The 24,255-nt window shown below is 36.8% G+C and overlaps 2 protein-coding genes across 8 annotated transcripts in view; both read left to right on the forward strand.

The window, feature by feature from the left end:
* Positions 1-24,255, forward strand: part of LOC126750942 (odorant receptor 7a-like) — a 249,900-nt gene that overhangs the window by 163,724 nt on the left and 61,921 nt on the right. The window lies entirely within an intron of this gene.
* Positions 1-24,255, forward strand: part of LOC126750922 (hornerin) — a 145,028-nt gene that overhangs the window by 48,040 nt on the left and 72,733 nt on the right. For all 7 annotated transcript variants that reach the window (XM_050460723.1, XM_050460774.1, XM_050460754.1 and 4 more), the window contains exons 4-7: positions 2,971-3,068; positions 8,675-8,883; positions 14,692-14,844; positions 19,714-19,886. In XM_050460723.1, the coding sequence (XP_050316680.1) occupies positions 2,971-3,068; positions 8,675-8,883; positions 14,692-14,844; positions 19,714-19,886 (633 nt within the window). The remainder of the gene's footprint in view (positions 1-2,970; positions 3,069-8,674; positions 8,884-14,691; positions 14,845-19,713; positions 19,887-24,255) is intronic.

Genomic DNA, 24,255 nt, shown 5'->3' on the forward strand with positions numbered 1-24,255 from the left:
TATCATTGAAGAATACTTTAATTGACTGCGTAAACTCCTAATAATGATTAACTTACAATAAGAAATACAAGCCGTTTCCCCAACAGCCGGATTTGCATTACTGAAACAGACAAGAGCTATCATTTCTTTACTCTAAACAGAATCACATATAGTATATACATACAAATGATCAGCGGGACGAACTGAGTCTATTTAGGCATGCCCGTCTATTTGTATATACGCGAGCTAGCCCCTGAGATGTCAAACTGAAACTTTATTCACGTTCGTTCCTTTTCAAGAAGCTGCTCATTTGTCTGAACCATCGAAACGCTATGATCCATTTCGATGTTCCTGGTTTTTTTAAGAAAAACAGAGACACTTCAAATTTAATGGGCAATATTTATTACCGTTCAGAGAACATTCTTTGGCATCAATGGTTGACTGTTTTAAGCTTGAGAAGAATTTTAAATATGTTTAACTATATTGGATATTACTATCTCCCAAAACCAATATAGAACTTCACAAGTATATGCTTATGTATTCCTTCCAATATAATCTAACGTTACAAAAATTGCTTACATGCAGAAATATCCAAAAATTTGCCCAAATGCCATAAGTAAAACTAATATTTGCTTCTCAGAAGCAATTAGCACAGAAATTTCGAAATTTAAAACCACAAATCAAAATCAAAAAGCATTTCTATTTTGACACAAAATTACTTTGCAACAAACAAATATTTGTCCACTTCAAAGAAATGCATAATAATAATTGCTAATGCGCAAAATTTAAGCTTAAGGCAAGTAAATATTTGCGCCAAAAGGCTTATATGTGTACGTGAATACTTACATAAGCATATTTTTGTGCAATTTAAATAAAAGACTGAATATTTATTATTGTTACACAATCTCATTATCGACATATGTATGTATGTACATTGTACAAGTATATTGGATTATAGAAGCTGAGAAAACCTTTTGAAGAACCGTTGCAACAAATTTTAATCGCCCTAATGAGTCGCCGGAAATTCGCAATTAAACAAATATTTCCGTTTGAGGCAACAAACAAGTGTGTTTGTTGGCAAATATTTTCGAGACATAATCGATCGAGCCATTGAAAATGGTCAACTGCAACAACAACTAAGCAAACAATACGGCAAGGCAACTTTCGCAATTACATAAGTACTTAAGTATCCAGTTAAGTATGTAAGCGTATTTGCTTATGTGCATAAGCAAATGTTAGCCAACTGATTAAGCATTAACGTAACGATATATACATATATACATATAATTAAAATATATATATATATAAATAAGATATTTTTTATGCATGTGATTGCTTATTAGGGTGGGGCGAAAATTTTTTTTTTAGGTTTTTTTAATTTTTTTCCCTAGATCTCGTTAAAAAATCTTTGAAATGGAGAAGACACGTTAACTTCGGTTGCACCGCGGCTATAATATCCTTCTCAAAAAGAAAATATTCCCAACAAGCAATTGATTTCGATCGTTCAATTTGTATGGCAGCTATATGTTATAGTGATTCGATCTGAACTAATTCTTCGGATATTACGTCCCTGCAGTAGACAATAATCCAGGCCAAATTTTGTGAAGATAACTCGTCAAATGAAAAAGCTTTCCATATAAGTACTTTAGTCCGATCGTTCAGTTTGTATGACAGCTTTATGCTATAGTGGTCCGATATCGCCGTGTACGATAAATGAGCAGCTTCTTAGAGAGAAAAGCACGTGTGCGAAATTTCAGATCGATAATTTAAACATAGGGGTACTAATTCGGGGGTGTACAGACGGACGGATATGGCTCATCATGCTGAGCATTTGTATATATATTTTACAGGATCTCCGATGTTTCCTTCCTTTACAAACCTTGTGGCATGCTTAATATTCCTTTTGCAGGGTATTCAAGTAAAAGTTTTTTTTTTGGTCCGCCCTAATGAAAATATTTGTGGCGATCTATCTGCATATCTGTGTATTTGCTTAGCTGTAGTAGTTTGCCGAGCACTTGTGGGTGCAATACATCGACTAGCCATACAATATTTACCGTCTGCTGCGAATTCTGACGCACGCACACACATGCACACATACATATACGCATACAATCCAATCAAGTGTCGCTCACTCGCCCGCTGCGTCTAAAATTCGTTAAGCCTATACAATAAATGCGTTTGTTTACGCACAATATTGTTATATCCTGTCAGTTGAAGTGTATTGTAAGCGCACACTCACACTCACACATACGCACACTCACACGCCCGCAATCGAGCATTTCCGCTGGTGCATAACAGACGCTAATAGGCGACTAACTCGAGCTCTGAGCCGCTGGGCGTGGGTTAAAGCAACATAATAATATTGCAGAGGCATAAATCTACTCTGCATCTGTGTGTGTGTGTGTGTTAATGCTTTTAGCTCGCTTACATATACATATATAGAATATATATTCATATATGCGTGTATTTGTGCCTTGTTTTAGGCCTATTAACGTTTATTGCCATTTGGCTCGATGGCGAATTGATTATGCGCTGCGATTATACCGTTATGTAGCCTTGGAGTGTTGGCACTGCACTTTAATTGTCGGCATACAAGTATAACAACAACAATGTGCCTAAAATGCAGCAACAAGCTTGGCATTCGTGTGCACTCAGCTGTTTCATTTTCGCTCGATGATAGCCAGGTTAGGCGAGGTTTATGCAGCCGTTTAAGGTTGAGGCTTTGTTTAAACGCTAATAATTCGATTTTCAAAAGGCAAACTTATTTTAACGCATTAAATGATTTATTGTATTGGCTGGCTTTGAACATTGCGGTCATAAAGAGGTGTTTGGTTGATGGCTTTCGTTGAAAAAACGCGCCTACTAGAGGCTATGTGGCCTCGAATAACTTGCTTTAAAGCATTTACAAAGAAATATATTATTCGTTTTTTATATTTATTTATATGACTAAGTTTTCTTAATTGCAAATCTAATAATTTTGCTTTTTGTCAGGTATCAACTGTTTCTACAAGTGAAGCAAGATGTCCTACAAGGCAGATTACCGGTTGCATTCGAGTTGGCTGCAGAATTGGGAGCGTTCGTTGTGCAATGTAAGTAAAATTATTTATTAAATTATTTAACGGAATTTCGATATAAAAGTTATAAAAGGTGATCCAAGTAGAGGGTACTTTTTTCAATAGCCCTTTTTTGACAGATCACGCGTAAGTCGTGTCAAGCTGCCATATTATTCTTATTCAGTAATGTTTGACATTTCATCATGGATAGACTTATGCCTGATCAACGGCAACAAATTGTTCCACTTTATTATTAAACTTCTGGTCAACGTAATCGGCCTACTAAGCGTACTAACCGCAACACCATCACACATAGCATTCATTAATGTATAATATTCGACAAAGCACGTCCAGTCCGCTGTGAAGAAAATATAACAGCCGAAGCTGAGAGTGTACATGAAGACCGTGAAGAGTCGATTCGGTGCCGTTCGCAGCTACTCGGACCGACGTATGGAAAGACTTGGCGCATTTTTCGTCGAGATCCTAAATTGAAAGCGTACAAAATACAGGTTGTAGAAGAAGTGAAGCCGCTCTACTTTGCCAGAGGCATCGCTGCCCTCTACGGGCTCCTGCAAAGTTCCAAGAAGATCCAACATTTTAGAGCCAAATTTTTCTGTATGCACAAAAGATTGCCGTGTGCAGGCCACGTGTGATCTCCATTTTGGTTGCAAACCTTAGAACCTTTTAGCTTGTAGTGAAAGGTGAAGCATCAAACTAATTTTTAAATCTCATATTCCGAAGACTTTTTCGGTAAACGTACTTTTTTTTAATTTATTTAGCTATTTCAAGTGAAGATATTATCGAGAAAGCTTGAGCAAAGAATATGTACTTTTTGAGAAGAAAAACTCAGAATATTAGGGTTTATACTTGCAACCCCTGCAAAATTCTGCATAAAAGATACTGCAGTAATTTGGCAGCTTGAAGGGTCGCCTGTGATCTACCTTCACGCCATCAGCTATTCTTCATTCATCCTTGTAGATGTGGAAAGTTCCGCTGTTGGACGGTGCACTCCTGCGCCATCCACTATCTTTTAATATGACTTGTTTCGTTCTCTCACATATAACAACATTTGTTGTGGCCTTACCCCACGATGCTTAAAAACATATAGATCAATACAATGCGTCGACCAGCACCCTTCATAGTACAAACATGTAAGCATTATTTGGCTCCAATTGGTCTGGTTGTCCAACCTAATAATAAGGTGAAGGGACACGTTTTCCACCTTGGTAGGGTTTGAGAACGACCTAAAACATCTTTTTTGCTGTGGGTCCGGCACCCAGCCGCAGTGTGACTCCACACTGAACTGAATTTTCAATTCTACCTGTCTTTGCGTTTGAACTACAGCCAACACGAGTCTCCCCAAATAGCTAAACCCAATGAGCAGATGTAAGGGAACTCCAACGGCTAACTGCTCTCCGTGGTACCAGATTTAAGTATCCGGTCAGACTTTGTAGCTTTTTCTACTACCAGTTGAGCAATCATCAAACTCAAGACCGGTAACATTTGTCGCTTGAACTTGAAATATCTTTTCATTAGATGGAATCTCATACAAAGTCTATAACATCAGTTCAAACTGAATATTGTAGCACTATGTCTGACAAGACTATGCTAATATTTCGAGGCAAGCCAAATAACAAACTTTGGATTTTAGTCGCGTCTCTTGCGACAGGCATGGGAGCTCCCGTTATGCAGAGAGCAGCGAACCGCTTTATGGCATCTTCGTACACTTCCTGTTATGCCATCGTTTATACCGTAATCAGAAGCGAGAGCGTAAGTGAACATCCTCTCAAAACTCTATCACAAAAGAGAGAGTGACCAGTTGGTTGAGTTTTTCTTTTCACTCTATCGAATGTTCTTTCATTTTTACCTTAAAAATATTCGAAAATCAAAAGTTAAATCTAAATGACAATTACCAGATATACGAAATCTTTAAAATCATATTAAAATAATTTCTTTCATTTTATGAATAAATTACTTCCGCTTCTGTCGCCTATATGCGAGTGGACCAAAATTGTATGCGAATAACTTCTATCCGATTATGATTATATGTATATATAGCTCATTTAGCATTAAATTTCTTTCAGGCTCATTAAGCAAAATATTAATAAGTCGCAATTGATTTGAGAAATTTATTGTGTTTTATTAAAATCACTTAATGAGGCGCAAAGAGGCAATCAAAGCGCCAGCAACGACAGGCAGGCGGCGAGTCAAGGAGACAGTTTTCCACATTTTCAGCTCGTTTTAGCCATTTTCGAGACTGAGGCGCTTGAAGATTGCTGTTATGATGAGCCTCATTTAACAGATTATGCTTATTTTTAGACACACCAACCGAAGTACTTGAATAATACTATGTCTGTATGTATTTACACTTCTATGCGTAAAAAATTATTACACAATCAATTTCAGGTATCAAAAAAATTTTATGATAATTGTTCGTTTATAAGAAAAATTAGTATTTTGTTTTGAGTTAAAATAAGGAAAATATATAACACATTCCAAAAAAATTCTTACAAGTTTTTCCTTATAAAAGTTATTAAAAATAGGAGGTTTTATTACTTTGAGGCACATTTTTGTGATTTAATGTAAAAAATTGTAAACTTTATACTCTTTAAGGTTGTATTTTATCCTAGAAATACTTTGAACGATTCGACTTAGCAGAAATTTTATTAGACGGTTTTTGTGAGTGAGTCAAGTGTTAGTTACAACATTGAGAGCTCAGGGCTCTTTTTCGTAATTTCTGACGATACTTTCACGGTTTTAAAGAACAACATAGGAGAGTTGAGTGAAAACTTTGTGCGAAAAGACTTCTTAACTACTGTCTCAAAACTGATGTAGACATTCCTTTTTTATGCTTTTGACTTATACTTTGGCTTAAATAGTATAGCAATCAGGAGGACCTTAAATATTTCACTATGTTTTAGACGATTTTCGGTTATGTTTCTCAACCTAAAAGAGCTCGACTGGATCTGAGTTCGACGTTGCTTCACACATTATAATTTGCATTTTCGATTTGTCGAGGAATTTCCAATTTGGATCTATCGTACCAGTCTGCTTTGTACTAACTTTAGTCTTCTGATGATGTACCTAACCATCATCACATATTGTGCCAATCTCTTATAAAAACATTAAATCTAGTAAAAACAGTCATTTGTCTTCTAATTTGTTTAGCTATTTGTTAGTATATCTCTTTTCAAAAATTTGCATCATTTAAACGTTTTTAATTATTGACCGCGGCTTCTTAGGTGGTCCAAATCCAATTCATCTCTCAACAGATTATTTCTTCCAAAGCTGGAATAGTTTATAGACTTGACGTTTTCTAGATCAAACCTGTTTGGTGTGGTTTGTACGCTGGTGGAATCATTTATTTTTCATCACGCATTTTAAATCGTCTATGTTGCCAAAAATGGAAGAACTGAACTTGGTTGACAGAACAAGATGGCGCTGTGCCACACAGCTCGCGATTCTATGGCCATTTTGAGGGATTCGGAAAACAATTCATCTCAAGAAATGGACCCGTAAGTTGGCTACCAAGATCATGCGATTTAACGCCTTTAGACTATTTTTTGTGGGGCTACGTCAAGTCTAAAGTCTACCATTTTTAATAATATTTCCGAAGAAATTCGGGCTTTTATAACTTACCTTTAATAATGGTATGGAAACCAAAAAGTAAATGTCATGAACCAATCTAAAGTTTCAAATAAAGAACAACCGATGAGATTTTGCAAATTTTATGCGTTTTTTTTTTTAAAAAAGTTATCAAGTTTAAAAAATCACCTCTTCTTCAATATCATTTAATTTTTGTATTGCTTACTTAAATCTTCATCTCTCAACAGATTATTTCAAAGGTTTATACGTATTCTAGATCAAACCTTGCAGAACATTTTTTTATCAATTTAAAATCGTCTATGCTATCAGAACCCTGTTTCTTTTGGTTTGTTTTAATCACTCTAATAATGGTGAGACTCGAATTTGTTTATACTCCGATATAAAGTTATTTTGTACAAACAGTTAAGGTATCTTATTGATACCATCCTGGTTTTAATCACTCTCTGGTGAGATACTCAATCCACAGAAAACCAACGGATAAAACCAACTCGTAAAATCCAATACTGATACAATATTTGTAAAAACCGTTATTTGTCTTTTCAAATAATCTTTTGTGAGAAAACAATAAATGTAGAAGAATATATGCACTACTGTGGACAAAAACTAGCAAGACTTCTTTCTAGGTTGGCATGACTGTCAGTGACTTTTTGTGCTAAATGCCACATCAAAATAATCATTAGTGTTTAGTATACGCTTGTCTTTCTGAAGTAAAGTTTTTCGACAAAGAAGTTCCATTAAATTTTGTGTGTGGAATCAAATCTCTGGTGCCGAGACGTTCAGACAGTTAAAAAGGCCTTCGGTGTTTGTCGCAGGTAGGATTTGTGTTAGGTACAAATTACTCCACGAACCGCGTCCGGGACGGCCATCAGCATCAACTGATGATCAACGTGTAAATAAATTAGAAATTGGTGCTTTAGAATGAACGATTAACAGACAGAGATCCTGCTAGCATCGTTGATATATCGAAAGGACCACAGAAAACGATTTTAAAAGAACATTTAGGGCTAAGAAAAGTGAAAGCACGATAATTTTCAAAATCACACAACTTTTTCGAAAACCAACGTCGCATTAATATCTGTGAAACAATACTTTCCGACTATCCGGTTATCATGAAACGTATCATTACTGGAGATGACTCTGGAATCTATGCTTACGATCTATAAAAGACAGTCAATCGGCCGAATATCGTGGCAAAGTTGAGCTGAAGCCGAAAAAACCACATGAAAGCAGGTTAAAAATCAATGTTATGTTGACAGTTTTCTTCGATTATGTGGTGCACTCCGAATTCCTTCCAATTGTTCCGATTTGATTGTTATGTGGCGTTTGCGTGAAGTTATACGTAAAAAGAGGCTGGAATTATGGGCTGAGAACTCTTGATTTTTGGACCACGGTAGAATACTGCATTGATTCTTCGTGAGTTTTTCGCCAAATTTTCAATCAATAACGTACCACAAACACCTGATTCGCCTGATTTAACTCCGTGTGACTTCCGGCTATTCAGCAAACTCAAACGACCGTCCGGGGAAACAGTTTTGAGTCAATTGAAGACAATAATCATGAATCGCTTGGAGACTATTCCGGAGGTTGGCTTTAACAACTGCTTCGAGGATTGGAAAAATCGCTGGCACAAGTGTATTGAGGCCAAGGGGAATTACTTGGAGAGGAACGCCATAGATTTTGAAGAATAAATTAAGAATTTTAAAATTATAAATAAAGTCTTACTATTCATAGTAGTATTTTGAAACAAATACTTAGGGTATACCACTGACTTTGGCTATTTTCTAAAAGTTGTTGCTGAGAAGGTCCAACGTTTCCGCAAATTCTATAAATTTTATAGATATTTAAATTGAAAGATAATTTTTGTTGTATTTGGAAAATCATTTTTTTCCCAAACATTATACAAAATATAATAAATATATATTGCTTTAAGTAATGTTTTTAATTGAATCTAAATTGATTGCCTTTGACTATGAATCTCTTCAACATTATTTAACCCCATTAACAACGCTTTTAATTTCCCCCTCATTTTGTTGCAGCCGAATTGGGGGATTACGATCAGCGGCGTCACTCCAAAGGTTATGTGTCCGAGTTTCGTTTGCTGCCGAATCAGAGCAGCGAACTGGAAACACGTGTCGCCGAACTTCATCAGCAATTAATGGGCATGTCACCGGCGACAGCGGAGCTAAATTATTTAGACAAAGTTAAATGGCACGATATGTACGGCGTGGATTTGCATCCGGTGTTGGTAAGTAAATGGAAATGCTAATTGAATAGAAAAGCGGGAAAAATAGAAACAAAACAACAAGGTGAAATCGCTTAATAAGCGGGTTTAGGAAAATGTTGCTTTGATGTTGTAGTTTGATGTTTTATGTTATTGATTAGCTGTGGAGATCAAAGCACAAAGGAAAATTGCGAAACAGGTACAAATCGGGCGTAAACGTTTACAGTTGCAGAGGCTAAGGCTAAGGCAGCCAAATTTAGGGAGATAAATTAAAAAAAAGTTGTCATTCGGTGTATGGAATTAAAGCAGACCTGGGGAGAGTATTTAAAGGATGGACATAAAAATAGTTTTTAGTGGAATATTACTTAAATATTGTAAGAGGTACAAAAGACCAATTCTGAAAATTAAAACCAAAAAAAAAATCGGGAAAAGTCTTGAATGGAATCTTGAATCTGCCCAGTTATCTGCTTCCTATGGTACTTAGTTTACTAAAGCCGTTAAATCTAAGGTGATTTAGTTTTGATTTGGTAAAAACGGGACATTCATGAAGGAGGAGTTGAGATGATTCTATCTCAACCTCTTCGACCCAGCTTTAGTAACTTCAATATTCGCTAATGACTCCCGATCGGAAAAAGTCCAGATAGAATTCCTACAACTATTGCAGTGTGAACTTTTGCTAACTAAATGCAAAAATTAAGAATCCAGTCTCGAGCAGACGATCAGCGAGGCCAAGTCTAATATCACTATTTTACTATCAGCGTGGGTAGTCACCACACATTTCCAAAAAAAATATTGGAAACCTTGAACCAGTGAACTGCACTGGCCCTTTTGGCCACAACCGTTCTATCGCAATGCAGAAATAACTGAAAATGAAATGTTTACACTTCGATTTAACCACAAACCTATTCAGGGCTCTAATGTCTAAATCCGGCAGTACGTTATCGAATCCCCATTCTCGATATTGTGCAAGGTTCCCACTGCAAACTTCTTATGCCTCATGGCGCTCTCTAACCAAGTAACAATGGTGTACAAGGCAGCGTCTACTGACCCTAGCATCTGTTGCCTACAATTGGGCGCAATATCCAACTTTGCTGAAAAGCCACAATTTTGTTAAAATTCTTTAACTCATCACTGAATGAAGCTACTCAACCCCACCCCAACAAACCACCAAATTATCTCATTTCACAACTCACTTTTATCACTAACGGTGGCTCAAACATAAATATCACATAATAAAACAAGGCGACACTCACAATATTTAATTCCTACCCCTCCGAGCACACTCTGAGATAAGTTAAAGCCTTCAGCCGCCATATGGCTGGCCATTAATTTATACATTCGTTCATTCATTCATTCATACGCTCGTTCATTTCGACACTCAGTCATTTGTCACTATTTTGGCACTCATTGTCGCCATCGCAGCCGGTTGTCGGCGGACTCCTTGACCAATTCGACTTGTTTCCTTCCGTTATTTTATTATCCTTGCGCGCCGCTTCCACACCAATTTCATTCTCGGTCATTATACACTTAACCGGCAGCAAGTGAAGCGTGAGCCACATGAAAGCTACAGCAACAATGTTTGCACTATAATCACATACACACATATACACATTTGGCATTTTTACATTGTCCCTTTAGTTTTCGTTTTTATGTTGCTGCGTAAATTCTCGCTTCATTTACATTTTTTATGGCATTTTTGATATCACGACGAAATAAATCACCTTCAGACGCTCGCGCGCCTGTTCGCTGGCGAATAAAACCATACTGCTACTGGCATACATACAAACAATGTGCCTGCTGGTGTGTGTGTTCACATTTTTATTGGTTATTTCGGTTGCTCTACAAACGAATTATAACCGAAAGTGCCGCGACCGGCACAGCCACAGCGTTTCGAACTCGAAAACGTCCGCACAACATTGTATGAACCCTAATTGGCGCACCCCATATCCCACTCTCCTCCTTACTGCTGTCACATTGTCAGTTTTCGACTTCCGTGCCTGTGTGGCTCGCTCTCTTGCCGCCCTTTTCCGATATTAGCATGCCGTTATCGCCGTATTGTCATCGAATTTTATTATTTTAGTGTTTTAATAAATAAGCGAATGAAATTTTTATGGCGTCCATAATCTTCTTTTAACTTAAATACATTTCTCAATTGGAAATTTATTAACTCGTATCAACCACGTGACCGTGTGGTTTATGAGTGCTGGTTTCTTACGTTGGCAGTTCGGAGTTGCCCTTTAGTGGTTTGGCAGTGTTGTGGTGTAGCGTTAACATTAAGCTTGAAATGGACGTAGCTTTTGATAAAAAAGAGTCTGTAGAAACCAGTTTCTATTCGAAAAGCCAAGAAAAAATATTCTTTAATTTAAAAACAATAAATAAGGAAGATTTAAGTTCGGGTATAACCGAACATTTTATACTCTTGCAACTGCAAGGATTAAAACTACGGAAGTACCTTCAAGTACATAAGATTTTTAGTAATATTTGGTCTAGATCATGTTTTCACCTGATTTTAATCATTTTAAGCACAAATATGCACATATTAAAAAACGCCCTCTGAATTTTCTAAGAAAACTAACATCTTCGCTGATATATGCGCTATAAAGTCACACGGAAGTTCGATTATCTCTATATTAGGTGTATGGGCGCTCAGGGAAGTAATGACCCGAATTAAACCATTTTCGATACAGAGATATAGTATTATCAGAAAAGAGCTCTCTCCAAATTTCAATTACATTTCTCACACACTGACCGATATTTTCTTTAAAATGTCAATGTACTTACTGGGATCAAAATATTTGGTACCCAACGGCTGGAACAGCTTTTGTTGGATTTGGACAATTTTTGGCTATAAAAGGTATACTTTAAAAAATGTATCCCTTTAATTGTACCCTCAAAAGGAAACGAATCAGAGAGAATTTAAAATTTGGTTATATAGAAATTAGGCGTGGCTGCAATCCGATTTCGCCCATATTAACACTGTAACATAAAATATAACATATTTGGTTGAAATCAGTCGGGCGGGTCTCGAAATATGTGTTTTGACCCAAAAGCGGGCGGTGCCACGCCCGTAGTCCATAGACTCCATTAAATCCCAGTTAAATCATCTCATTAGTTATTGAAATGATAACAGTACCGTTATATGGGGAGTGAGCATTATTTTTCTAATATATGGTTTGAAATCTGTATCACATTATGCGATAGGGTGGAGAAATTGTGTTCCTTCCAGGCAACGACACGCCACACTCATCGATAGTGACTCTCCTTAAGTTCCAAAAACTTGGTTGGAAGGCTCCTATGCATCCACCTCAAAATCCGGACATCGTACCAAGTTATCTATAACTGTTAATGATAACAGATTTTGATGGTAAAAAATTCAATATACGAGAAGTTTGTGAGTGACCGAGTGTCTCGGTTTTTTGCTTATGAAAAAGGAGGATATTAAACCTGAATAGATTTGTTTTGGCTATGTTAAACAAAACCTTCAATTTAATGCAGAAATAATGGAGTCGAATGCTGTCGAATTACGTGAATTATAATAATAAAATTATTCCTTATGAAGTATGGTAATAGGTGTACTTCCCCCTCTAAACTAGAAAACAAAGGCTTTATTAAGAGACGCAGTGAAGAAATGTTTTGGTTCTCTGCAAATTTATTGGTTTTATTGCAAAGCTGTTCAGTTAGGTAACGAGGCTGATCGTCGCGACAAAGATCACGAGGAATCTAGGACTGATGCAAGATGTTGACTTCCGTCCGTTTTGCTGCCAAAAACTGCCTACTACGAATTTTTTGTTGTCCATATAGCCGATTTTAAATAAAACACCTGATTTCCTGAAGGTATTACGCCCGATATGTCTCAACCTGAATCTTACTGAATAGTCGGGAAAAAGACGACTGGAAATAATTCGCCTTCCGCGAAGCAGCCTTGAGAAATGGCGTTCGACAAGTATTTTTATTTTTGCTTAACCCGATATACCTGTAAATACAACTATTGGGCATTGCCTGATTAGAAGCTCTATAACCATGGCAAGATGAGCCTTGCTGAGAGCAAATAGTTCAATGGATTTCTACCGTACATACCTAGGCTTAATGATATTGCAGCCACACAAGTGCTGGCTGTTGGCTGGCTTAGCCGAAGCTCTGTAGTCTAACCAGAGGAAGTAAAATAATAAAAATATATTTGTTATTAATATTTTACGTTCTCTGGTCTAACATCAGATCGCAGGAGGTCAACGGAGCTCCGACTTTTGGAACGTGAGCTCTTTTTTTGACCTACTTATCGACTGTACAGCTCCGAGCTAAATCGATGTGTTTTCGACACTCATACAAGTCTTACGATAAAGTAGCTTGCTGTAATTGATAATGTGGTTTAAACTTGGCTTGCTCAAAGCTGGTATTGCTGTTTTGTGATTTTATAGAATGCTCATCTGATGGATAGAGATTGCACAGCGGAGCTATAATCCACTGCTATTTTGATGGTGACTACCTCTGAGTGAAAGTTAATACAGTTGTCTGGAAGATTGAAATTGAAGTTAATGAAAAGTTAGAGAGAAAATTATTATTATCGCGGAAGCAATTTACTGTTAAACTCTTTAACAAGTCTTTTACTGGTCAAGTGAACAAATGAAAAAAGTACTTACTTGCCAACCCAGAAATAAACTTGTACCTAAAAACGTATCCGTGCAGCAATAGATTTACAAAAGTACACAAAGTAAAGAGAACCCAAACCGTTCTCAAATAAGCAGAAAGTGTCAAAAGGAATTCGAAGTAAATTCATGTGAAATTATCACCGGCATCCACAAATACTTGGCAGTTGAGGCAACAGAAGCTGTGGCATTCATCTCGAGCTAGCTGCTGAAAGGTCAAACTGCACAACAAAGAGGCAACATGAAAAGAGAATTATGTATAAACTCGCAGAAAAACTTTGACGTAAAATCTACCGATAATGACCGTCAGCAAGTTGTAGGCACCAACCCGCACGCTCCTGACACGGGTAATAGAGTGTAGCGAGTAGAAGCTGCAGAAGATGGAGCGTGCACGACATGGCTAATAACTTTATTGAATTTTAATAACCTCTTTACAAAACTTGGCACGCTCGGGCGTTATGGAGTCAAAACTTTTCAGCGTGGCGATGAGCTTTTTGTTTGTTGTTGTTGTTCCTTTGCTTTACATATTTCACGGGATGCACTCATTTGTGTAAATTTTGCTTTTTTATTATTTTTTTTACATTATTATTATTTGTATACCCTCCAACGGGTATATAAAGTTTGACAAGAAATTTGTAGCACTCAGCGCCTGCCAGCCTGAATATACGCGAACTGGTCGCTCAGTTTCTTAGATATCGAGCTGAAATTTTGCAGACGTCCTTTTCTGCTCAAGGAGCTGTTTATTTGTCGGAACTGTTAATATCGGACTACTATAGCATATAGCTGCCATATAAACTGAATGATCGGAATTAAGTACTTGTATGGGAAACTTTTTTATTTGACAAGATATCTTCTTGAAATCAAGTAGGGATTATTGGTTAAGACGAAGCTAAAAGCTCAGAAGAAATTGTTCAGATCGAAGCACTATAGCGTATAGCTGTCATCAATTTTTTTGTATTTTGTCAAGGGTATGTGCTTCGGTGCAACCAAAGCAATTTTTTTTTCTTTTTCTCATGATTTTTACTTTTTTATATGTTTTAATCTAATTTTTGTTGTTGTACTACAGTAGTTTTATCATTCAAATAATCTGCTGTAGTTGTTGTTATAGCATTGTAAATTTTACACTTATTTTGAGCTAACTTATTATTCAACTACTTATCAGCATCATCTCTCTCTTTTCTTTTCGCAGGGCGAGGACAGCGTCGAGTACTTTCTGGGCCTGACGCCAAGTGGCATTGTGGTGCTGCGCAACAAGACGACAGTGGCTCATTACTATTGGCCGCGCATTGCCAAAGTTTACTACAAAGGACGCTATTTCATGCTGCGGATAAGCGATAAAAATGTAAATACGCCAGCGTTCGCGCACTATTCATAACTATTTGCATGCGCACACACACACATACATATATAACTTACTTAAAGTAGTAGCACTTATAAATTCAATTCCTTTGCGACACTCGGCCAAGCACTCAGCGCTGTTTGACGCGCTTTCTTTGCGAAAACTTACTTTTTTCTTTAAGAAACAACATTATTTATATTTGCTCTACACACACATATACACATACAAACTGGTGCTGGTGCTGTATAAACACCACATTAAATGCGTCGCCGTCTTTGCTGAAGTGTCAAGGCATTTTACGCTCAACATAATGCGCTGAAAGCCTCAAGTGCTCGCACTGTTTGCACTGAAGGTGCGTTCGAAGGCTGCGTAAAGCACACACACACACACACCGACACAGCTAAACAGCAGATCACACACATACACCTACAACTATATAGAAATCAAATACACACACACAACCTTAGAACGGCGGCACACAACTTGAGGTTTCGCTTGACTTTGTCGCCTTCTTATAAGCAAAAGCACTTGTGAAATATTTGTTGAATGGGATTTCTTGTTGGCAAAGCCATTTATTTGGAAGCGCTGCGAAAAAGTTGAAGAAAAGCTTGCCTGTCTGACGACACAAAAGCAGTAATGCATTCCTACACACAAACACACACACACACACTGCAATGTGGTGAATTTATTGAGTTAAAGTATTCATGTGAATGGTGTGAAGGTCTTGAAAGTTGTTAGTGCATAAAGAATTCCGTTATTAGTGCTATATATTCACACTATACTGTACTATGAGTGGATATCGCGAAAGCTAATGGTTAATATTTTTGTTACTTGAAGTAGGTGATATATATTATTTGACAGTTTAGACCGCGAGTTTGCATATAAAGTGTTGAGAAATATAATAGAAACATGCTCGTTGCAACCGACGGCTTTCAAAATTTCAAAAAGTGCTGAAATAATATTTCTCAATTTTTGTATTTCGAATACATACATACATAAATGAGTGTAATTCATAATAAGGAACAAAAAAAATATCTTTTAAATTCTCTAAACACAAAAAATTAATCACTTTCTTTGCGCTTGGAAAATATAAAAAAACAAAACGCTTGAAGCTAGAAAACCTTCAATATTTTAAAATAATCCTACTAAAATACTTATTCAATTAATAAAATGAATGTTTAGTGGTACAGCCCTTATTTTTAAGACTTCAGAGCATCTATTGGCTCGTGTTGGGGGCTGAATGACATATCAATCGAAATTCAGGTTATCACAAAAAGTTTCAAAAGCCATCAATTATTTTTTTTAATATGCCTCAAGAGTGCTTTATCGGATGTAGGCAAAAGGGATTGGGTACGTAACTTCATCACATCAGTTTTTTTGAACCTGAAAGCATTTCTTAACGAATTTCGCTGCATGATCGGAGTCATTGTCCTTCATGAAATATCATTCCAGGTAATTTTTCCTCAGGCAAATGGTATCATAACCTTCTCCAGTATATTAACGTACTCTGGATTAGACATTTATTATTTTCTCCAGACTAAGGAAACTACCTCTGAAAAAGAAGGGTATCCTTATACCTTGATATCACTCTTCTTTGGCAGTTTTTATGGTATATTGAGTGTCGATTCCAGTACAATTTTTTTTATTTTCTGTGTCGTTTTGCGAATTTGTTTTGCTTGGGAGCGGAGTTTTCTTAACTTAGCGTGTCTTCAAAAGCTTTTCAACTAATAAATTCGTTATTGTCCAACTAAACACTGACGCCGGCAAGGTATTCTTGTGGATATACGAATCAAAAATCATCGAACTTTTCTTAAACCGAACTACAGCAAATATATTTAAAAGATCATTGAGCTCAACTATTTTTCTAATTTCTTTCTTTGTTTATAAGTTTTTCTTATAATATTAAGATATAGGTAGTGCAGTGCGTGATAGTACGCTGCGATTCATTCTGAATATAAAAGCCGAATTTTTCACAAAATTAGTCATTTGTATGCAAACTTACTTGGGTTTATTTGATCTAAACCTAATTTATTGATTTTTTGTTAGTTAAGCTTAACCGAAATAGGTAGACATATTGTCAACTCAGTACTTCACTGTCTCACGGTAGTAGCTATACCTCATAGTAGAGCTTTTGTGTTTGACTAATCGAATAGCTGGATAAAATCAAATACTCGCAGCCGAGCAACTATTCGAATAGTCGCAGCATACATTGCAGTAGACACATAGAGACTATTCGAATAGTATTAATCGGTTAATATTCATAAGTACGGTTACAAACCGGATATTCGAACAATCGGTTTTCAGGTTCTCGAATAATCTTGAAAGTCCCACTTCATAGGATTAGGAAGACAGCTTAGGTCTGTTATATGACTGAGTGACGTCTAATCAGTTTTGTCAAAGAAAAAATGAAATCTCCGACTACAGTCCACTTAGGATACGACCGACTGATGTACATATGTATGTTAGGTATAGCCTTTCCTCGTATTTTAAATATGTTGTTATATAAACGGAACAATTGCAGAATGTGCTGTGCACTCATAACCCGCAGGTGGTATGCTTTGTAGTACATTTCTGACCCGTTGTGCTGTTTGAGTTGGATTTATAGGCTTCTTCCGGAATCTTGCTGACTTAAAATGAAATTTCGAGTTTTTTGCTAGCAATCACAATTTTTTTTTGGACGATATGTTCTATTTAAACCTACGGGTTAATTTATATATCGAAATAAGTAATAGTATTCGGACTAATTATGACAGGATATAAAACCAATAATATAAGGTCTCTAGAAGAATAGTTCAGGAATGTTCTCTTAGTACTTCATATCATAGTCGAAGAGGTCTTGTGAGCTTAAAGCAATGGTAATTGGCTTACTTTCATAAAAATTCTTCCAACGGAGTCATATTACTTGAACTAGGTATCCAAATGACAGTCACAAAAAAGTTATTCCCATAAACTGATGATTTCCAAGCTAAGGCCATATAGCTATTTTGGTGAAACCATTCATCATTTCAATGACTTATAAAAAGAACTACTTACTTAAATACAAAAAAAAAAAAATAAAGCGTCCAAAATAGTCTGCTTTTGAGCCAATACTACATGTGAATGCTTAATCAAATTTTCCATATACACATTATAAATGTTTTCAGCGGGTTCCTTTTTTTTCGGTTTCATATTCATTTTTGGATAGATTGTTGGACAGTTTCGACATTAAACCCATGTAACGCCAGACGCATCTTTTGATGAATGTTGGGTCCTCAGCAAAATTGCCAAGCATCTCTGTTAAAACCTCTACTTAACGTCCTTTTTGCAAAAATTTGGATGTGTTGGTACGAGTCTAGAATTGACACGCTTAATATCACTTTTTAGCCAAATATGTGCTGTGATGAACCATAAGATGTTAAGATTCCTTGTTATCTCTCGGATGCCAGCACAAAGAATTCAAGAACTTTTCCTCTAACTTTTTCGATGGAGTGGTGTGTAGAAGGTCAAGCAAGTGAGGAAAGTTCTCTGAGCGACATTCACTTGTGGGTGACCGAGTATCAAGTATCCTCTAGGTAGACAAAAAATCATCTGCTTGAAGGCGAACTAAAGCGAAAAAGTCCCCATCCCTCCCCAGAGTTGTGTAGCCCCCCAAAAACAGACTCGGATGACAGAACCTCTTATCGCCTTAGGCATGAAAACCCAACTTCTTTTTTATGGATACAGTGAAGTGTAGAGTTTCTTCAGAATATTCCGCCCTCCTACGTAGGTTGCTATATATATTTCTGGCCTAATAATGTAAATAGGCATATTTATCAACGAAAATGTTTTTTTTTAATTTTTTTTTATTTTTTTTTTTTTTTTTTTTTTGTCGATTGCTGTTTTGTTTTGGGCTCATACGCATAGATCCATGATTTGTCACCTGTGACGATCTTATAAACGTCTTTTGAAGCACCGCCATCGTATTTTTTCAGCATTTCTTTACACCAATCCACACGAGCCTTTTTTGAGCGATTGTCAAATTGTGCGGGATCCAACGAGAACAAACCTTTTTTACGGTCAGTTGTTCATGCAATATCGAATGTATGCTGGTGGGAGAAATGCATAGGCATGCCTCTATCTGAAGGTATGTTACATGACGGTCTTGCATTATCAGTTCACGTACGGCATCGATGTTTTCTGGCACAACGGCTGTTTTTGGACGACCTTCAAGGAATTCGTCTTTGAGCGAGCGTCGGCCACGATTGAATTCGTTGTACCAGTTTTTCACAGTGCTATAGGATGGTGCTTTATAGCCATACAAAGATTTTAGTTCATCGATGCACTCTTGTCGTGATAATCCACGTCGAAAGTTGTGAAAAATGATCGCACGAAAATGTTCACGAGTTAATTCCATTTCCTGGCCGAGATGAATTATTTAATTCCCTGTAAATAAAACAATTCACGATTAAATGACAAAACGTTCTGAGTGATGTTATGCTAAAAAATGTCAAACTTTCCAATGGAAATGTCAGATTGCACCTGGCAACACTTAGTGTTGTCCTAGGCCAGAATATATATAGCAGCCCTCGTACTAAAACTATTTCTTTTATTAATGAAATCGTTTAGACAAGGTTGAACGTAATCATTGATACTAATTAAGAGTCCTGCAAGGTTGGTGTGTACATAAATACGCAACAAATTATTAGAGTTTTTTCTTGCAGCAAATTATTTTCTAAATTTACATTGATAAGTACTTTTACACGCAATATTAATATATAACTTACAATATTGCAAAATCACATACATATTCTTAATCTCATTCAAAGACCACACTGCCTCAAAAAAAAATAATAATAATTCAATAAATTATGTTGTTAATACTTTTTCTCTCTTCATTTCTCGCACCTCATAAAGAACGAGCTCAGCACCTATGGCTTTGAGACGCCGCGAAAAACAGCTTGCAAGCATTTGTGGCGCTGCTGTGTGGAGCATCACGCCTTCTTTCGCATGGTGCGCATCGCGCCTTTGCCGAATTCGCAATCGAATAATTCGGATTTATTTCAACTCGGTTCGCGTTTACGCTACAGGTGAGTGATAACGGAATGATTGATTGATGATTGTATTAAAAGTAAAGGTGGCCGTGAAAGTTATTTTGTAGAAAAGGTAAGTGGGCGGAAATTACATGTTGCATGTGTGTATTTGTATGAAGTACTATTATATATATGAAATGAGGAGGATAACCTGATTCTATATACATATATGAAAAGCGAAAGAAAATTCGTAAAAATAGTGAGCTTTAGAAATAAAAAATCATTTAAAAGCTTTCGATAACCATAGCTGGTTTTACATAATAAAAAAATACATATACATATCCAATCCGAGGTCCCCAAATTTTTTAAAGATAAAACTCAGAAACTTCAAATTTAATGGAAAATGTTAATTATCATTCGAAAGAACATTATATTTTTAGCAACTCTTTCAATTGTTGGCCGCGGCTACGTCTCAGATGATCCATCCGTTGAGTCCAATTTTCGAAAGCTCGTTCGAGCATTTCGACTGATAGTTGAATGACACGCGTGATGTTTTGATCCAAGATCTCTCTTTACTCTCTGTACACGTTCTTGGTGGCAAATCAACTGGCTCATAACGTCAAATTGTCTACTCAACGAAGTGTTCCCCTGTTGAATTTCAATTTCAGGCATCAAATAGTCACTTATCATGGCGCAATAATGGTCGATATTGACGGTTGCGTTCCCCCTGACATCATTTTTCAAGAGGACCGATGTTTCCGGCCCACAAACCACACCAAACGCTTGTTTTTTCTGGATGAAATGGCAGCTCTTGATTTTCTTCTGGTTGCTCTTCGTCTTAAATGCGCCAATTTTACTTTTTTACATACACATTGGCCAGAAATGGACCTCATCGCTTAACAAAATTTGGCTCGAAAACATCGGATCTTCTTGGATTTTGTTTTTGGCTATAGAGCGAAATGATGTCGCTTGGAAAGGTTCAACGGCTTCTGTTCTTGCACTAGCTGTATTTTGTACACTTTCAATTATATTTTGCCGAGTTGCCGTGAACGGCACCGAATCGACTCTCCACGGTCTTCATCTAGAGCTGGTATCGAAAACTTTTGCATTTGACAAGATATATTCACGAAATTTGGTATAGATTATTTTCTAAGACAATAATGTAATCTCCGAAGAAATTGTTCAGATCGGCTCACTATAGCATATATGTAGCTGCCATGCAAACCGAACGATCAAAATCAAGGGCTTGTATGGAAAACTTCCGCATTTGACGTGGTATCTTCACGAAATTTGACATGGATTACTGCTTAAGGTAATAACATAATCTCCAAAAAAAATTGTTCAGATCGGATTACTGTAGCATATACAAACTGAGCACATAGTTACTAAAAGAAATGCACCTGTGAAGGGCATATTAGCTTCGGTGCGGCCGAAGTTAACAGTTTTTCCTCTTTAAAAGCATTTCGTATATTATTGCAATTTCAAAACTTTAGCGGCAAGATTTCGAAAATTTTTTGAAAAGGTTTTTTTGATTAATGAGTTTTTTTGAAATTTTCTAACGAGCCAATTAAATGTACTAATGGATCAAGCAACTCAGGCTAGTGCGCGCACTTGAACAGTTTCCATCAAAATGCTACAAAAGCAGACAACTTTTCGAATAATTTACTATCTGGACAAGCAGCATCTTAGAAAAATCTCATCAACTAATTTAATTTGATGGTTTTTGGTCTTGTAAGGCTCGCAGAAATACGTAAGTTTTACTACCAACTTATAAACACATAACACATACATGCACATATGAAAGTAATGTACATTCTTCTAGTCGCGCTGTCTTCAGTCCGCAAGCCCAAGTCGTTAAGGGCGGACACACATTTGAAATCATTAAATTTTCAGCAAATGAGCCAATTTTCAACACCATGTCTGCACATTTGATGCACAAATAAACACGCATGCACAAACATACATCATCGCCTTCATCTGTGGGGTCGTTAAAAAAATCTTAGCTCATCTGCGGCGAGTACGCGTACGGAGTGCTCATTCGTCTGAAGACGGTCTTCATTAATGACCTTCACTTCGCAAAACTAAGCAAATGCTGGCGAATTCCTTCACACAATATAGAAGTATACATACATATGCACATATATAATTTGTATTATGTATACATGCATACAAACATTCACATACACAAACGTGCAAATTTATTTCGCCCATCTGTGTGGCAAATGTTGCCAAATGTAGTTTCCTTTGCCGTCTAATTGTAAAAAGAGTCCCATAAAACTGTTTTATACACACACACATATGTATGTATGTGAGCACATTTGTGCCACTTGAGAGCCTAGACCATTGCTGGAACTGTTGTTGAAACTTGAGTAGAGCCGCGTAATAAATTCGTTCGCCATAGCCCTGCAACGCATGGAGCTTTATGGTTTTACATTTGGCCAACAGAAAGGTGAGCACACATGCAGCGGAATATTTTTGTGTATGCATATGTGTGTGTAATTAAACTTGTGAACAGTAAAAACAAATCGTAAAGAAATTGCGATCGCCAGTAATAAAACGCTACAGTGAAAAAAAGAAAGAAGGGCTGCGGGCACACAATGGCTTCCAACTAAAGATAAAAATGTGAGGCCGTGTAAGCGAAGGCTTAAAATACAATAGTAATGGAGTACAATTTGGTATCAAGAAAATGTTCATGACATCAATTCAAATATTGTCTGACAGCAAAGTTTGGCGTTGAAGAGATACCTTAGACTTTACAAAACTCATGCCCGAAGTTGAAGCTTCTTTAGAATTTCGCCCCTCATTTGAAATGAATTTATTGTTAATATGTATACAAGATATACTGATAGCTTCGAAAATTGGGTTATGCACAAGAAAGAACCAATTTTTTCTCATCAAATACTGGCTTGATTAGGCTCTTTAAAACTTTCCATGCAAGTCTCTAAAATTTATTCAGAATATCCAACTCTTCTGCAATCATTTTATTCTCAAATATGTGTAAACGATATTACATTCACTCCTAGCAAATGGTCACCTAGCCTAAGGCAAAATCTAACTGTATAATAAGCAAGCATATTTAGTATTTCAGTGATATTAGCCATGAACTCATTTGCAGTGTGTTCAGGGTTGGTCGAGGAGTGCCTAACCTCGCTATCAATATCATCGAGTGGCTTTGTTATAAGACTAATATTGGTGGTAGGCCACAGCGGAGTCGCAGCAAATTGTAAAGCTAATGAGCTAGCAAAGAAAGGAAACCTAGAACCGCTATCAGTAGAATGGGAGCGGGTCAGTGCTCCCGTATTTTCGTGTGTTCTACTACTAGATATCTATGCTTTACGGGATTGGCCCAAGATTGATACAAGCAAATCTAGTGATCTCTTTGTCTTCAGTAATTCTAGCCTCTCCCTAGTTATGGGGTTTTTAACAGGCCATTGCACTATTGGCGTCCATGCTGTAAGGCTGGGATTCTTACCAGACGGCGCAACAACTTCCTTAAACACTTGGGGGCGCTTACATTCAGACATTCCACCAAACTGGCGGGAATGGAAATTAAACGCCTGTGCAAATTTGTATTGACTACTAAGCATGTTGCTTATTTATAAGTTCGAACACAGGAATTCTTCTATGGTTTCTATAGGTTTCTCTCTCTCTAGAGGATGCATTAACATAAATTATTAAAGCAGTCCATACTTATGATTCATAGACTCCATAGACTCAACCAGCACCAAATTTATATCCGTAAAAGCCATATCCAAACTATATTCATCAAGTTTGAATACAAGAACTCGTGTTAATGAAAGGTACTGTGGTTCATCGATAACATAGTAAACAAGTCGTTTCTAATGGTAGTTCATTACAAGCCAGAATCCAACTCAAATTTATTGTCCATAAATTAAGAATTATTCCAAATTGCATGCAATTTTGCTAGTGTTCCTTTTCTTCTAAAGGGTGATTTTTTAAACATGTGGTTTTCAAGAAGAAATTAAAAGCATATAGTTTGATGTTCTGACCAAAAATTTAGTTTTATTATGTTAGAGTTTACCCCTATGTTTTAAAAATTATTTCTGGCATGTGACTGCCGCTTTCTGGCGAATTCCAGTGGAGCGTCTCAATTTTTGTCCACTTTTGTAGCAAATATGTCCTCGGGCTTATCTGCCTAGACAAACAACTTCACTTAACTCCACAAAAAGAAGTTCGGCGGAGTTAAGTGCAATGATCCTAGAAGCCACACTACAGACCCACGAAGCAAAGTAATGCGCTCACTAAACGTTGCCTGCAATAAATTGATTATTTCGTTGGCTGTGTGGCATGTGGCGCATTTTGTTGGAACCAAAGGTCCTTCACATCAACATCCTCCAAGCCAGATACGAAAATGGCTCTTTAGCATTTCTCACTGACTCTAACATTATGGCCGGTCTGAATTTTT

This window comes from Bactrocera neohumeralis, chromosome 2 (genome assembly GCF_024586455.1).
Source record: "Bactrocera neohumeralis isolate Rockhampton chromosome 2, APGP_CSIRO_Bneo_wtdbg2-racon-allhic-juicebox.fasta_v2, whole genome shotgun sequence".
In the NCBI taxonomy this organism is placed as follows: Eukaryota; Metazoa; Arthropoda; class Insecta; order Diptera; family Tephritidae; genus Bactrocera; species Bactrocera neohumeralis.